The sequence below is a fragment of the Notothenia rossii genome (genome assembly GCF_949606895.1).
Source record: "Notothenia rossii genome assembly, chromosome: 9".
Lineage (NCBI taxonomy): Eukaryota > Metazoa > Chordata > Actinopteri > Perciformes > Nototheniidae > Notothenia > Notothenia rossii.
Genome location: NC_136907.1, coordinates 7678521 through 7696074, shown reverse-complemented (window position 1 = coordinate 7696074; position 17554 = coordinate 7678521). Strand labels below are relative to the sequence as shown.

At 39.5% G+C, this 17554-nt stretch overlaps 2 protein-coding genes and 1 long non-coding RNA gene across 8 annotated transcripts in view; 2 read left to right on the top strand and 1 right to left on the bottom strand.

Moving 5' to 3' along the window:
- LOC307019405 overlaps window positions 1-17554 on the top strand; it is a 199230-nt gene that overhangs the window by 48623 nt on the left and 133053 nt on the right. The window lies entirely within an intron of this gene.
- Window positions 1-17554, bottom strand: part of snx19a (sorting nexin 19a) — a 108095-nt gene that overhangs the window by 25397 nt on the left and 65144 nt on the right. The gene's annotated exons all lie outside the window — the stretch shown is intronic.
- On the top strand, window positions 407-12573 carry LOC307017902 (carotenoid-cleaving dioxygenase, mitochondrial-like). Of its 2 annotated transcripts, none has more exons than XM_079647819.1 (12): window positions 407-544; window positions 2735-2939; window positions 3015-3226; window positions 3628-3743; window positions 3894-3996; window positions 4646-4774; window positions 4862-5022; window positions 5990-6157; window positions 6963-7100; window positions 7522-7704; window positions 9895-10005; window positions 11202-12573. In XM_079647819.1, the coding sequence occupies exons 1-12, from the start codon at window positions 478-480 to the stop codon at window positions 11316-11318; spliced, it is 1710 nt and encodes a 569-aa protein (XP_079503945.1). In that variant the 5' UTR covers window positions 407-477; the 3' UTR covers window positions 11319-12573. The 2 variants fall into 2 exon arrangements, with proteins under 2 accessions (XP_079503945.1, XP_079503944.1); XM_079647818.1 differs by lacking the exon at window positions 407-544 and adding an exon at window positions 1396-1542.

Genomic DNA, 17554 nt, shown 5'->3' with positions numbered 1-17554 from the left:
CTGATATGAAGTGATCACTGCATAAGCGAAAGCAAACGGCCGGGGGTTCCCATCTTTCAGTCTTGTTCAGACGGCTCCTGGCTCTTTTAATCGCTGCGATCCACTTTTCCCTCCTCTCCGCGTCTTTTGGAATGCGATAATAAGATACACCTTTCTTCTTCCCACGCCTATTTGTGCAACCTGGTGCACAGCAGTTATCCACCATCCTCGACAGTCTGCCAGTGCCTGCCAATGAATTTACTGACGCGATTACTGCCAAAATGGCTGCCCCCTTCGTTTCTCGTCACGTGACCAGCATATGTGACATCATCCGCAGGAGCTCTATAGCTATTGCTTTATCTGCTTAATGTTATTTTCATAAGAAAGTCCATGATTATAAGTATGCAGTATCATAACTACATCTATGATGTTTATAAAAAACCAAACCGTTTGAAAATTGAGCAAGCTCTGGTTATTTAAATAGTAAACCATAATGTTATGAACGAGAGCACTGCCTTTAGCAAGATGGCGGCCATGTGGCAACGGCAGTCGGCCAGCAGCGCGGGTGAGTCATCTAGTGTTTATATATATCTATCCTGTGGCTGCAACACGGAGCAAAGCAACAAACCATTGCGTAGCTAATTCGTAGCGCTAGCTTTGCTAACGAAACGAACTGCCGAGTAAAATTGGAAAACACTGGTAATTAATTATTCTATAATTGGTAAAACTACGGTGTTAAAAACGACAATTTCAAAAATACAGATTTTAATGGTCAGATATAGATATACAGATACCAAAGATAGGCAGGTACTTGCTTTCAAACAGAACACAGGGGAAAACAAACTTAGCGGGAGTGTTTACGTGTTCGGCGTAATGAGGTACAGCGGCCTCGACAATTTATGTAGTCCTATTCAGCCACTCGGTAACAACCATCGTTTTTCAGACACGTAAACTCTTCAAAAATCCCCAGTGACAGGACACTGCTGATGTATTTAATGTCGTAGAACAAAACGTGATTTATCTCTTAAATGTGTGTCAACCACAGACCTTATTTCGAGCTATTTTCCAAAACCCTATGGAAAAAATGTATTGCTTTTTGAGGAAGGAACCGGAAGTGCTAAAAATGCTAACTTACTTCTGGGTTTTACGACGCGTCACTGCGGTTCTCTATATGATGGCTGGTGAAAAATACTACTACAAACTTACTATAGGATACTATACAACCCTTATAGTATACTATAGTAATACTATAGTTCATTTTCGTAAGGGGACACTCAACACATGCACACCTCTCTTGCATGCTTAAAATATATCGTCTGTTGTGCTCTTTCCTAATACATAATAAACCATCCCAGCGCGCCACTCGAAAATTGAATTCCACGTGAAATTGTGTTGCGCATGCTCAAAGCAGCCTCCCCTCATCTGGTGTTACGTAATAGTGTTGCTGCATGCACTTACTGTACAGTATATTCATGTGGGTGCAGCAGGACGCGGTCACAAAGCAGCAGTTGTATCCATCCACAATAAACGAGGATATGCCTCCTGTGAATATCGAGAGTTCAGGTAAGCCTGCTCCATTTAATACCCGTTTACTATACAGAGAAAACTGCGTATTCACATTTGGATGAATTTAGCGCTGATGCATGTTACGCCCCACATTATACCGTTATCCCCCTAACCTTATTTCTATGTTCTGCGTATGCATAATAAAACATCATGTGCTGTTTCTGCCTCGTTATCACTCTGTGATCTAAAGCAGGATGATGAGCGCGATCAGGCTGTACAAAGTGTTCTTCAAAAATACTCTGTCTGTAGAAATGAAACATGATACGAGAGGAGTTTAATTTGGATCCACACTGCTCGTAAGGAAATGCAATTTTGTACATACGCAATGAATACAGGAAATGTCAACCAGGTAAACATCAGACTGCCTGCGTTACTTCCTCTATAGGAGGTTATTATTATACACAATAACTCTTCTCTTCATGGGGGTCAATGACAGGTTGGCTTTTATTTGTACACCGCCATTCTTGAGTTGAGTGCATTGGGTTGACTTTATTGTATTTCTGCTGAAGTTTTGAAAATGTGTCTGGTAATATGTCAACCATTACCCAATAACTTTTCATATCTTACACTGCACTGCACGAGTCCTTTGTTTTATATCTGTATTATCCTATTTTTAGCTTGTTTTATTTTTATTTTAGTCTCCTTGATGGTTTTTAAATGTCATTTTATCTTGTGATTCTGCTGCACTGTATATTACTGTTCTTACTTTTTTGTTTTTTTGTAAAGCACTTTGAATGACCCAGTGTTGACGTGCTAAATACACTTGCCTTGTTTTGCTCATTTTCTTAAAGTTTTCTTTTCATGTGTTTTCTTTGTTTCATTTGCTACTATATTGTACATGTATAGGATTAGGAATATAAGAATAATAAAAAAACAATTAAAGCATTTATTCTGTTTTAGTATCACGGCCACACCTATACTGCGTGACTGAAAGCTCAACAACTGGATCTGACACTGGATCTGACATATGGAGCGTTCCTAATTGTTTAGGATGTTTGCCAACACTGCAGTGAAGCCAAATAAAACAAAGTCACTTTGACCCAGTTATTCCTCCCACTCACAAACTGAACTCTAGCAGTCACTTTTGCTCTAAATGATCGAGTTTGTAGATCAGTTTCGTTGTTGATTGTTCTTGTAGTCAAGGTAAGAACCATAAGGGTATGATTGAGTGTTTATGTGTTTCCGACAGGTGATGCCAAGCCTGTTGACAATGGCAACGCCGAGAAATGCATCACCACCGCGATGAAGGGGCTGGAGACCATTGAGCCTTTGGTGCGCTCTGTAGAAGAAACCCCAGAGCCCATCTGCACTGAGGTACAAGGATCCATTCCTTCATGGGTCAAAGGAAACCTCCTCCGAAACGGCCCGGGGAAGTTTGAGTTTGGAAACACACAGTGAGTCACCTGCACAACAACAGAAACAAATAACGTGTTTAAACGTGTTTGACTAAAGCGTTCATTTCTTCACAGCTACAATCACTGGTTTGATGGGATGGCGATGCTGCATAAGTTCACCATCGCAGAAGGCCAGGTGACCTACATGAGTCGCTTCCTGAACAGCGAGGCCTACAGGAAGAATAGTGAAAGGGACCGCATCATGATGTCAGAATTTGGTACCCTCGCTTTGCCGGACCCCTGTAAAAACATCTTCCAGCGCTTCCTGTCCCGCTTTGAGATGATGGGTGAGTACACTGAATAAGAAGAGACGGAGAAAATGGAAAACTTGTGACGAAAGGCGAGGGCTCATGAGGATTGACTGTAGTTGGTTTTGTTGGGTGATTGTCTGAGAGTGGGGCTTCACTTTCTGCAGCTTGGTGGTCTCAGAAGAAGCTCAAGAGACAGAGGGAAAATGTAAATCTAGTGGAAGAAGTTTTGCTGAAAGTATGGGGCTAGGGGAGGAGCTCTAGTGCTCTGCTTACACGAGGATTACATAACAACATCTGTTGCAGACGGGAACATTAGAGGGTTTAACCCACACTGAACATTTCACATTCCTGCTGAACTGCAGCTGAAAAGAATCCTGCTGAGGAAGGAAGACTCTTGTTCCTTAAAGGCCAATACTCTGTGTTTCTCTCTGTTACAGACTCCACGGACAATGCAAGTGTGAGCTTTGTGAAATACAAAGGTGACTACTATGTCAGCACGGAGACAAACTTCATGCATAGAGTGAACCCGGAAAACTTAGAAACATTGGACAAGGTAATAACATGGAGCCGTATATAGAAAACGATAACAGTGTCATTATTTTACATGTATACTGTATATATAAATATACATCATCTGTCTTTATAGTCCAGTTATATCAGCCCTAATACTCATCTTGCCGTTTTGCTCTGTTATGCTTTGTAGGTAGACTGGAGCAAGTTCATTGCTGTGAATGGAGCCACTGCTCACCCCCACTATGACCCTGACGGTACCGCCTACAATATGGGCAACTCCTATGGAAGCAAAGGTAGGTCCAGTTGACTCAAATTAAAGAAATAAAAGACCCACAAAATGTTTGTATATATATCACTTTTCCTAAACTCCAATGTGAACAAAACAAAGAGAATTCTGGTTGAATTGAAGTAAATGGGGGTTGCGTTTAAGAACAGCAAAGTTATATTTAGATAAAATGGTGTTTGGTGTTATGCAAAAGTATTTTGAATAGTAAGGATTCAGTGAAAATGCATGCTTTCGTCCAAATGAGCTTCCTATTGAATAACAATACTTTGATTATTGCACAGATGCTTACATATGGTTTGTTGTTAAAAGCAGCGCTGATTTATATCAATACACGGAGACATTTCTCATATTGATAACTATAACCCGCTAAGTAAATACATGGAAACAAGATGTCAACTATTTGCTTACAAATTGAAATGAAGTAGAAGTATAAAGTAATAATAACTTAAATGGATATAGCGCCTTTACAGAAAAAACAGGAGTAAAACAAACAAAACAAAAAACAGTCAGACAGACGAAACAACAAACAAATTAGGGGACGAAGTTGAATGGAAATACTCAGGTAAATACCTTGAAAGTGTACTTAAGTAGATTACTTGAGTAAAGGTCCTTTGTCACTTTCCACCCCTGATTATCCTGTTTATTCTATTTATCAGGAGCATTGTACAACATCATCAGAGTTCCTCCTGAGAAGTCAGACTCCAAAGACACTCTCCAAGGAGCCAAAGTCCTCTGCTCCATTGTGCCTGCCAACAAGTCCCATCCCTCCTACTACCACAGCTTTGGTGAGACAGCACTCCTGGATATACTATTCATCTGTGGTGTTTTTATTTCGATTTAAGCTGCCAATGACACCCTTCTCCTGCCTCCAGCCATGTCAGAGAACTACGTGGTGTTCATCGAGCAGCCAATAAAGATGGACCTGATGAAGATAGTCACAGCTAAACTGAGGGGGAAGGCTTTGAGCGACGGCATCTACTGGGATCCCAAACAGGAAACTGTCTTCCATCTCGTGGACAAGCGTACAGGCGAGGTGAGTTGTGATTACAGATGCAGGGAAATCCCCTCACTTCTTCAAAGGTCACCTATTATGCAAAATCCACTTGTTCATGTCTCTTCTACATCAACATGTGTCCCCTTCTGTGTAAGAAGACTCTGAAAGTTTCAGGAAAAAAGATTCTCTCTCTTTTTGTCCTGATCCATTTCTATAAAAACCTGTCTGAAAAATAGCTGATCAGATTTTGTCAACTTTATGATGTCATAACGATTTCTTGGCTTGTGTAACCATTAGCCAACCACCAACCAAGGCAACCCCCCCCCCCCCCACAGATGTTGTTATGTAATCCCTTATCACCTGAATCTCCTCCTTGAGCACCATTGTGTTATTTTTAACCAAATATCTCTCAGAGGGGAGTGGGGAGGGGCCACATTAGCATTATGAGTGCACTCAAAGGGCCGGTTGTAACTATATAAATATAAATATATAATATATATAAAATAATGTATTATATTACATTATTGCCTCTGAATTGGGTTATTATCGGATAGGGTAATAACTTAGTAATTAACTACGTCTGAAAGCAGAAGTCTAGGGCCAATAATTGCAAATCTCCAGTGTGCATGTCACAAAACGAGATGCATTGTGGGACATGTAGTTTATGGGCAACCTGCTTCTGTAAAGTGGCATGTAACCATATAATAAACGTATTATATTCTTTGCAAGCTCTTGCGGGGCCACATAAAATGAAGTCTCTGGCCAGATCTGGCCTTGAGTTTGACACCCCTGATCTAAAGTAACAGACAGAGAATCAGCACTTTTGAAACAGGGCTGAAACAGAGGGGATTATGGGATGTTGCAATAATCTGTTTGGTATTTGGAGCCAAACACTTCAGAGACATGTTTGTATATATCTGAGACCTATAATATATTGATGAAAAACATTATGATAGGGGACCTTTTTTAAAACCTGGATCATCTAAGAGTGACTTTTGTTTCGCAGGTTAGCCCGGTGAAGTACCACACCAAAGCCATCTCCACCTTCCATCAGATCAACGCCTTTGAGGAGGACGGGTTCCTGATGATCGACCTGTGCTGCGCAGACGACGGTGGAGCCATCAACAACTATCTCATCCAGAACTTACGCAAGTCAGGAGAAGCATTAGATGAGGTCAGTTTATCATTCATATGCTCATATGTACGTATTCTCTCTGCTGCTCTCACACTGTGAGATTCTTGTGCCACTTCCAGGAACTTGAAAACAGATGCCTTTGTTCCATTTACACTACTAATGTTTTCAATCGATAAAAAAATAACAAAAACATTATCTGTGATTCATCATGATTAATCACACTTTTAAAATACAGGTATTGGGGGATAAAACAAATACACATGTGGCGTTGTAATTAAGAAATGCATGACAAACTAGTAAGATTTTTTTTAACTTTATTACATGATTTCTGATTTATTGGCATGAAATTCGCCAATTTTCCGACACTTAAAAAAAATCCGCTGTGATGACCCTCTTCATAATGTGCGCTATCTGTCCTCTCAGTGATGAACCTCTCCACTATCTCCCACTCAATCTGCAACTTCAAGAAACTTGTTTTTGAATGCTTCTCCAAAATGCCTCCTGTGACTTCACTACACCAGAAGCGATCGAGTGCAGAACATTTGTCATAACCGCGAGCTAGTGATTGTTCTTCCTGACGTCCAGTGCTCTCCAGTCAGTGCAATGTATGTCTCTTGTGTCAATTACGGGAGCAACTTTGGGTTCAACTTTTTTATTTCTGAACGCCGTAAAGTTCCAGATGAATCGCAAGCGTTAACGTTGACAGGCTAAATCAAATTCCATTCCATTTTGTGCAGTAAACAAAGGTAACGCCCACCCTGAGAGTCACCGTTGTGTTTTTTTTACCCTCCCTAAATTCCCCAAAATGCATAAACAGTGCATTCCTGTGTGGTGTCATTGTTAGGTCTACAACACAATATGCAGGGCCTTCCCGAGGCGTTTTGTTCTGCCGCTGCAGCTGACGGGTGAGACCCCGACAGACCAGAACCTGAACACACGGCCCTCCAGTACAGCAACCTGTGTCCAGATCAACAAAGATAAGGTGGGTTGTTAAGAACAGTTTGTTTTCTTGACAGCTTTTAAAGTACTCTGCTCATTTACTGGAGTAGAAGAAGCAATACTATAATGTAGAAATACTCTATTACAAGTCTGACACACAGCATACTTGTTGTAAACAGTAGGGTATAAGTTCAATACTTGAGTAAATGTACTTTGTTTTATTTCACCACTGGTAATAACAAATCCATATGAACATTGTCGTGTCAAATGATTATATAATAATTTAAAACATATAGTCTTAAACTCTCATCTTTAGTCTTGTATGTGTTTGACAGAGACCTATGTTAAGGGTTTACATTTCAGGAGGGCAAAAGAAAGTGTAGAAGGGGGATATGCAAATAGTTAATCCGACAACAATCCTACAAACAGTGGGGCAATAGATTTGATCCGCTCTTTGTAAACAGGTGTTTTGCCAACACGAGGATCTCCATGGAGACGACCTCTACGAGTACGGTGGCCTGGAGTTCCCTCAGATCAACTACGGGAAATATAACACGCGACAATACCGATATTTCTACGGCTGCGGATTCAGACACCTGGTGGGAGACTCTCTGCTCAAGATGGACCTCAAGGACAAGGCGTTCAAGGTGTGTGTGTGTGTGTGTGTGTGTGTGTGTGTGTGTGTGTGTGTGTGTGTGTGTGTGTGTGTGTGTGTGTGTGTGTGTGTGTGTGTGTGTGTGTGTGTGTGTGTGTGTGTGTGTGTGTGTGTGTGTGTGTGTGTGTGTGTGTGTGTGTGTGTGTGTGTGTGTGTGTGTGTGTGTGTGTGTGTGTGTGTGTGTGTGTGTGTGTGTGTGTGTGTGTGTGTGTGTGTGTGTGTGTGTGTGTGTGTGTGTGTGTGGTTAACATACCCAAGCTTTTAGCAATGCAGTATAAAGAAATACATGAAAGCAGTGATAGCAGCAGTAGGAGCAGCAATGAGAATGAACTAATTAGATTTATTAGATTACATGAAATGTACATGTTTCCACATTTTTACAAACTACAACTTTTAAATATGAGTTATTGTAATAAATTCTTCATGGTAAAACGGTTTATTCAATGCCTTAATGAAAGTTATACATTTTATTCAAAATGCAAATCATAACAAAATAATATTCTTAGTATTCCTTGACTTACAGAGGCTAACATCCACTCTTTTATTCATCTGAAATTGTACCTAACTTTAGTTGATCATAACATCTTTGTTATGGATTTGATCTGCAGACGAACACACTTTTCAAGGGATGTCAGTTTCTGACAAAGACAAGACAAAATGTGGACTTCAACAATAATCCATTTAGAAGTCAGTATTGTGAGTCAAGTTGTTGGTTTCTCGATGCAAATTAGTCGCTTTTCGGCGCCTCCCGCTTTTTTAACGCTGCTTTGGGTGACTTGTGTAATTCGTGGAGAACCGAAGAGTTTTCGTTTTGGGGGGGGGGTCCGTTAGTCCGTCCGTTAGTCCGTCCGACTGACAGACAACTTCTCACTTCAAAAAAGAAGAAGAAATCTAGATCGCAAAATAATTAAACAAGCGAGTGCCTGTTTTTCCTGGCCAAGGACAGGTTCCTTGAACACAACACGAGCGTAACGTGTCTTCACGTGGTTATGTCTCGTCTGAAAGGAGTGTAGACTAGAGTGCTTACGGAGAGCACCGGAACACCGCTCCAGCTCTTCAAATATTGCAGTAGTACCCATAAGGAGCCGTACACATGCCGCAGTGTTTGCGTGGCTGTGTCTTTAGTTGTAAGCACAGTGGCGATCTGTTGTTATTAGCATCTGGTTAGCTAGCTATGCTAACGAATTTAAAGAGCTTTTCTACAACCAGGTGGAAGAGAGCTCTCTCCTGAGAGGCTCAAATAACCTCAGCTCAGTGAGGTTAAGGCACACCTTGATATGATCATTATAATTAATGAGACATTAGAGACTAAATGAAAAACAGGTATAAAATACTATATGACAGTAACAAAAAAGTTGTTGAAAATAACAAGAATAGAGTTTAAAAGGGGAGTGATTTTTAAAATATCCCAAAAGAAAAATCTGCTTACAGTTCTGTTTCAAATGGGTGTTGAAAGATGTACCCATGGATCTCCTCATGTTGCTCTCAAAGTGCACCAGATTGATGCTTTTAACTTCAATATTTTAAAAAAAATCTTTCTGGGGGAGCATGCCCCCGGACCCCCCTAGAGGAGGTTAGGTCCCCCCCACTTAAATCATGTTCACATGGATACTAAATACATTTGCACACATCTTGTGTCCATATCTTTCTGTGTTGGTGGTCATGCCAAACTGCACATGCATGGTAAGAGTCATGGTAAGAGGTTGCTTTTTCTTTGCACAGCATGAAAGAAAGGCGAAATGAATTGGCTGTGATTTTAGTTTTTTTAAGCAGAGGTTGAGTTCAATCATTTGTACGGCCCTCTGAGGATGTTGTAAAAATTGAAAGGAAAAAGGTTCCCCACCCCTGCTGTAAATAATAATAAAAACCCTTGATTTATAACTTAACATCTCTGTCTCCTATTGATCTGAGTATATTATAAAGAATAGCCAGTTAATTGAAGCATTATAGCACAGGCCTTTGTCAGATGGTATATTACGCAGTTTTTTTCCTGCTTCGAATAGTTCTCTCTTTTTTCACCATACCTGTGTTTGCATCACTGTACAGTAGAACATACCCTTGTAATAGCCGGGATAATGAGCAGCGAGGCGTAAAAAGAACATTCATGGGGATCAGGACCCTGAACGCCTCGCTGCTCATTACCTGTCCTTTACTTATGCTCTGTTCCTGTCTGTGACCTCAGGTCTGGTACCAGAAGGGTTTCTTCCCGTCCGAGCCGGTGTTTGTGCCGTCACCTGACGCTGAAGAGGAGGATGAGGGTGTCATCCTGTCTGTGGTCCTCACCCCCTCACAGGTAGGACTCAGTACAGGAATTGTAGTCGAGCCCAGATAATAATAATAATAATCTATATCTGTATACAGCACCTTTCATACAATAAGTGCAGTTCAAAGTGCTTCACATAGACATTTCAAAGAAAATGGATTGTGGTGGAAATTCCACCCTTAATCACGTTCTGGTAAGAAAAGAACAAATATACAAGCTTAAACCAAAGTTGTGTTATTTAATAAAGAGAGAGACAGCATGTTAATTACAACCCTAACATCCATATGATAACTGCCTGACAATGGTCGGGGCGACACCCTTCTGTCTGAGAACATAGCCAGGAAACCTACTTACATATTGAATCGCTGTAAATTCCCATCATATTGATATCACACAAAACAAAGCAGATTACGAACAGCTAAATATTTTGTCAAAAGGGTGGCAGTTCTGGAGTTACACCAGTGCTAGTGTGTTATGTGTCATTGTGTAAGGATATCTTTTTTTATTTAGAGCAAAAGTTGTTTAGAGTTTGTTTAACCAGGTCACCCTTTAACCAGGTCAGGGTGGACTTTGTGTAGCTGCCAACAGTTGGACACAAAGTCCATCATACAATATACATGAGTCGGATGAAATATTCATAGACCAATTGACACAGGATGCATTTGAATAGTTTAACGCTTAGGAAAAAAAGCAGAAATGTCTGTAGGTTTTAGCTATGCAAAGATATCAACAGCAAGTTAGTTAGTTCTACTGATAACAAGCTTTCAATACAAATTACATTTAAATCCTATTATTTAAAAAGCATGAGCCGTCTGAAGGTGTTGTTGTGGTGCTGTTTCCTGAAAGCATGTTGAGCAAAGCCCTGAACTCAAGTAGTGCTAGATCGTATTATTAACCTCCTCTCTGTAAAGCGTATCAAGTAGCAAACACATTTATTTTTAAAGCAACATTCAAGAGCAGTTGTCACAAAGAGCTTCTCCATGAAAGACAAAGCAACAGACATTAATTGCAGATAAAAAGCAAATCAAATGGAAAAAGAGGAAAATGTACACTTTGCTCTAATCAGCAGCAGTTTGTAATAGTCTGTTGTTGAGATACGTCCAAATAGCTTCTAATATTACACATTTCATGTTTTTTTCCTTCTATACAGAGCAGCATGTTACTGAACAGTCCGTGTTGCCGTTGAGCCTCTTGATTTGAAACTAATAACACGTTGTTCTCTGCAGGATAAAGGAACGTTCCTCCTGGTTTTGGATGCCAAGACATTTGAAGAACTGGCCAGAGCCAACGTGCCCGTTAACATGGCTTATGGCTTCCATGGTGCATTCAATGCCACTCCATAAACCTTTTTCTAATTTATTTTTGATTCACAATGTCTCTAAATGAATTGTATACAATAATAATAATGATGCCAAAAACAGTGTTAATCCTCATAACCACTATATGCCCGGTGGTACTGACTGCAAGAAATAAAAAAAGATGCAGTGTTTTGTTACTGAACTGATCTCTGGTTTTTAGTAACATCCAACCGGAATGAATTTACAGTAAAGAGGCCTTATTATGCTTTTGGGGGTTTTCCATTTCCTAAGGTGCTTTTATATAGGTTTGTGTGCATGTAAACGAAAAGCCTCTATCGGAGTCCTTTGTTTACTTCTGCAACATAGTGACATCACTACGTAACACTCACACTTCTATTGGCTTGTGTTCCAACACATTGTACGTGATAGGCTAAGGGGCGGGACATCTCTAAGCCGTTGACCAATCACAACAGCCGGCCAGTTAACCAATCAGAGCAGACTGGGCTCTGGTTTCAGACAGAGGGTGAAAAGAGGTGCTGCAGTACAGACAGTATGAGAAAAATAAAGAGCTTTTTGAACATTAAAGCGTGGAGACATGTCACAGTAGAGACACGAAATACAAATAAGAAGCTGAACATGTGCATAATATGTCTTTAAAGGGATAGTACTTCTGAATTTGGGTGGTCTAATTATCCGTAGTAAGTAAATGAGAGATCAGCACGCTGCCATGTTAAAGAAAGAGACAAGAGTATCAGCATGGACGCAAAGTAATGTAGCAATACGTATTAAAGCCAGTCAATATCAGTTTAAGTATACGCTATATTTTGAATATTTGTATCACTTTACCTTACACTCAGACAGCCCTTCTCAGGGGAGCTAACGTACATCTGTGCTCTTTTCCTAGCCCTCAGACTCCTTTTAAAAATACTGTAATTTCACCAGAACACAGAAATAAGCTATGGTCTACCACCGCCTTGATCACTTTTTCAGTGGTATTGGTTTGGTTTAGTTTAAAAGTCAAAAACATAACTGAGCGAGGCAGACACAGACGAGCAGTTGCCCATTTCCTATAAGCTAAACTAATTGTTTGATTATTAACACAAATATTTTATGTTAAATGTATTTTATAAAGAACTGATATTGTACTCAAACCTGTGACATTGAGGTTTCACGATGCTCCACCGAAGTGCCTAATTATAATTTTCTTCAAAGACATTCTTTTGTAATCAAACAATATATATTTTTTACAGCTTTGATTGCTTGTATACACTCTTTCTGCCAATAAAATGTTTTAAATCTCTCTGGACTGCCGAGTGTTTTTACAATGATGTGGATTGTCTGTGCATCCTGAACACATACAGCTGTTTCATATGAAGCTTTATTATTTACATTTACATCAAACTATTAAACCGGGTAAGACAGGAAGTGGATTTTCTTGTTTATTTTAGTGCGTTAGATACCGAATTACAAGTTTTTAATTTCTCTTCGCTAAACCGTACACTAAAAAGGTTTTTTAAATCCACTTACTTATACTCTTTTTTTTCCCCCAGTCTTTTGTAATTATTATCAATGAACCAATATAATTCCTAAGGTAAAGGTTCTATAAAGTATTTTAAATTAATGTATGATTAACCACTAGATTATACAAATACAAACGCGAATTTAAACTAAGTAGTGATATCCGAAAGACCTCAAAACAGCAGTGCATTAATAACACATGGATACTCAACAGTTGAGTTTTTTCATCTGCTGTAAAAAAAAAGACAAATCGTCCACTAGAGGTCAGTACCAGACCCCAATTCAGCTGTCAGCATACTCAGTCCTATCAGTGTGTAAAGTAACTAAGTACATTTACTCAAGAGCTGTACTTAAGTAAGTTCTACTCCACTGCAATTCAGAGGTAAGTTCTGTACTTTTAATCTGCTACTTTGATTGAATACCTTGAGTTACTTTGCAGATCTGGATGAATGATGTGAAATATAATCAAGTGTTGAATCAGACTTTAGTTCCACCTGGAGTAAATTCACAAGCTACCCTGCAGTATACAAAGTCATTCAAACTAGCTGCACCTTTACCAGCTTTGAGAACGCTTTAATGATCAATAATTATAAAACATATCATATATATTATTCTGAAATGGACCAATCTGCACAATGACTACTTTTACTCTTGGTACTTTAAGTATACTTTCATGCTAATACAGTATGTCTCTATGTAACACCTGCACTTCTATTGGCTAGCGCTCCAACACATTGTACGTGATAGGCTAAGGAGCAGGACATCTCTAAGCGGTTAACCAATCACAACAGAGCCGGCCAGCTAACCAATCAGAGCAGACTGGGTTCTGGTTTCAGACAAAGGGTGAAAAGAGGTGCTGCAGCACAGGCAGTATGAGAAAAATAAAGAGCTTTTTGAACATTAAAACATGGAAACATGTCAGAGTAGAGAAACTACAGTATATACTGATATACACCTGAAATTACCATAATATGTCCTCTTTAAAATACTACATTACATTCAAAATGGCCGACACCCTGTTGGGATGATGTCTCTAAAAATAAATGTTACTTTTTCCTTCTAGATGGCGCTGTTCAGCACATTTTGCCACGCCCTTTTCTCAATAACCAGCCCATCTGAATATTTGTGTAAAGTTAAATTCTATAGTGATTTTTTGGACAAAAAAAAGAGTTCCTTCAGTCTCAAAAGAGTCCTCCCGACTTTGTTGTGTTCACTGTGAAAAGATAGATTATGCTATTCAATCAACTGGAAAGCAAGTAGAAAAAACTCAGGGAACAAATTGATTAAAAACATAAATAATGGATTAAAGCAGAAGACTAACTGCAGCTTTCCAATTCCTTTTCTGAGGCAGTGTGTGTGGCCGGAGAACAGATGCGTATTTCCATAGAGGACGAAACAAAAGGCAGAAGAAAAAAAAAGCTCTCTGTGTGTTCCTGACAGCTGGTTAGAGGAGCGGGACCCGAATTGTTAGAAGAAAAAAACTTTGAATCAAACATTTATCTGGCCTTTTTAACATTTTTAGAGAGGCTTTTGGAGTGCAGAACACGCATTAATGGCTACAACTGCAGATAGTACATTATGTTATAACCAAAGTGGATTTATGTAAAATGTAAAATTGATTTTATGAAAAATGTATGACCAGACACTAGTTTTCTGCCCAACAAGTACTCATTATACTGTAAGGTAACTAAGTACATGTACTCAAGTACTGTACATAAATAACATGTTGAGGTACTTTACTTGAGTATTTCCATGTTATGCTACTTTGTAGTTTAACTCCACAATTCAGAGGTACATGGTGTACTTTTACTCCACCATATGTATTGAATACCTTTAGTTTTTACTTTTTTTTTCTACTTGTCTTTACCAGATCTTTACAGATCTGGATGAATGATGTGAAATATAATCAAATGTTAAATCAGACTTTAGTTCCACCTGGAGTAAATTCACAAGCTACCCTGCAGTATACAAAGTCATTCAAACTAGCTGCACCTTTACCAGCTTTGAGAACACTTTAATGATCAATCATTATAAAACATATCATATATATTATTCTGAAATGGACCAATCTGCAGAATGATTACTTTTACTTTTGGTACTTTATCTATATTTTGATGATAATACTTTTCTGTTTTTACTTGAGTAACATTTAGAATGCAGGACTTTTACTGTAACAGAGCATTCCTACACTCTGGTACTTCTACTTTTACTCAAGTACAAGATCTGAGTACTTCTCTGATTATACCGTACATATTTGTACAGTTGAAATAATTTATATTATTTTTCAATTCACCGTTTAGCAGTCTTGCCCACTAGGCTGGACTCAAACCTGTGGACAATACTTTTTTTTTTAATATTTACTGTCTATTTTTATTATTTCTAATTCTAAATGTGTGTATATTTGTGTCTATTTATGTGTATGTATACTGTATATATATAGATATATATAGATATATATATATAAGTGTTGTAAGGTGTGTATGTATGTATATAAACATATTTATATATGTATTCTTATATTGTTATTCTCTTGGAAGGTGAAAAACGGAATTTCGATCCTCTCAATAAGGTTGTCTTTCACTTTGACTCTTTGCTGGTTTCTGAATATGTAATTCTGCAAAAACGCATATCTTCCCTGAATCAAACCAGCCTGTTATTATTCATTTAAAATCGCCTATTCTTCTGATGTAATATTTGTTTTTGCACCATGCATTAGACTAAAGCCTGAATTGAAACAGTTTCCTTTGTGTTGTTGCCGAACACACTTTGGTCAAAACAAGTGTAAACATGTACCGGCAGCGTGTGAATAATCCTTTTCTCATCGATCACTCAGCGTCAGTTTGATGTCTATATTTAGCACAGAGGGAGCGGCTGTGTGGCAGCAGGTTTGTAACATCTATTGAAGCAGAAAGTAGCATCTTAGGTCAGGAGTTGTGCTTTTCTAGCAGGATGGTAGATTGTGATCAGCTGTGGCATAAGAAGCACAACATTTATTTTTAGCTTGTGATATGAATAGGTCTGAAAGCTGCGGCTGCCATTTGTGTAAATTCAAGAGATGTTTGAAGTCAGACATCACTGAAAACATCTGTGCTACTGCAGACGTTTTGAAGACACGTTTGGTATATTATTAATAGAAGCTGACCTCAACACTAAATACAGTTTGTTACTGAACACTGAAGGATCAAATGGGAGAGCTCGTCAGTGAAATCTGCAATAATTAAATGTTTTGTCATGAAGCTCATTGATAATCACAATATATCACAGAACATGTTAGTAAAGGGTCCTGTTGTTTTTTCACACACATTTTACAGCACATATATTTATTTAATCCATTGTAAATATTTGTAAAAGTTGTCAGAGCAACCAAATCAGTATTCAAGAGAATATCCACAGTACAGTTGGTCTGAAATATGCTCATTTCATCTCATACGGCCTGCTCCTCTTTTCACCCTCCGTCTGAAACCACAGCCCAGTGTGCTTTGATTGGTTAGCTGGTCAGCTCGGTTGTGATTGGTCAACAGCTTAGAGATGCCCCACCCCTTAACCTATCAAGTACAATGTGAGCCAATAGAAGCGCAAGTGTCACATACGGCGCTTTTCCACAGCAGGTCCTCGCTCGGCTTCCTACAGTATGGCTAGGCCTCGTTAGGCCTTGGTAGGCCTGGCTCAATTTATGCTGCGTTTCCATTACAGTTTAGTAGCTGTGGCTGTAACTATAGTAACGCATTGTCGCGGAGCTGTGACGTCATCTTCAATGCGAAACACAAAACCAACATCAGCCGTTAGCTGTTAGCCCTCACGGCCCCTACACACGGCGGCATGCGTTGAAGCTTCAACGCTTCTGCCCATTCACTTTGAATGGGGTGACGTCATGCTTCGCCGAACAGCATTGTGGGAGCAAAGCGTAGCTTTAAAAGTAGAGCAATGTTCTACTTTTGAAGCTTTGACGGAAGCGTCAGCCAATTGAATCATATGCCAGTACAAGCTCTAGCCAATCAAACCGCTGCTTGTGTGTCCGGGGCGGGAGATTCATGTGATTGGTTGTTGGTCGAGCGTCAGACACGCCCGCCGGCAAGCTTCAACGCACGCCGCCTTGTTTAGGGGCCGTCAGAGCTCACAGCTCCTCATATCTGTTCAGAAACTAGACAAAAGTTAAACAAGTACAAACCACCGACTGTCTGTGTCATGGAGAATACACTCGCTGGTTTATTTATGTCTGTAGGCCGTTGTTGTGAGTGTGGACGGTCGGAGCATATACTGCGTTAGCTTAGCCAAGCTCCATTCAGACAACACGCACTTTAAAAGGTTTTCGCCTGCCGTCTGTCTGCAGACTTGTCAAAGCATTAATTCATGGTTTTTACTAACTGGTATCAGTATGTTGTTACGTCGGGAACATCATTTTGAAAAAAAATTCATAAATTCATTTTGTTAAAGTTGATCACAAAAAAGATATGTTCATTTTGTTGCAGCGATTCTCTCACTAGTTTAGCATACTCAGCCCGGTTGTTGGCCCGGAAAGAACTTCGATTTTGGAGGGCCAGAAAACTGTGAAAAAGTACCCGCTAGCCGGAACTATGCCGAGTGGAAATGCAACCAAAAACGGGCCGGGCACTAATCCAGAGTGTTAATCGGCCTCCTCGCCCACACAGGTGTTTTCAATTATTCTGATTAGACGGCTGGGAATCAGCTCCCAACGGGCTGCAGGAGAAGGATAAAAGTGTCTGAGTATAACATTTAAATAAAAAAACTATTTCGGATTGATT

Excerpts from the sequence above, each read along its gene's own strand:
- LOC307017902 (XM_079647818.1), top strand. The coding sequence starts at position 1,428 with ATGCACTTACTGTACAGTATATTCATGTGGGTGCAGCAGGACGCGGTC. Across the intron at positions 2,940-3,014 it reads TTTGAGTTTGGAAACACACA|CTACAATCACTGGTTTGATG; the intron begins GTGAGTCACCTG and ends ATTTCTTCACAG. Across the intron at positions 6,158-6,962 it reads CAGGAGAAGCATTAGATGAG|GTCTACAACACAATATGCAG; the intron begins GTCAGTTTATCA and ends TGTCATTGTTAG.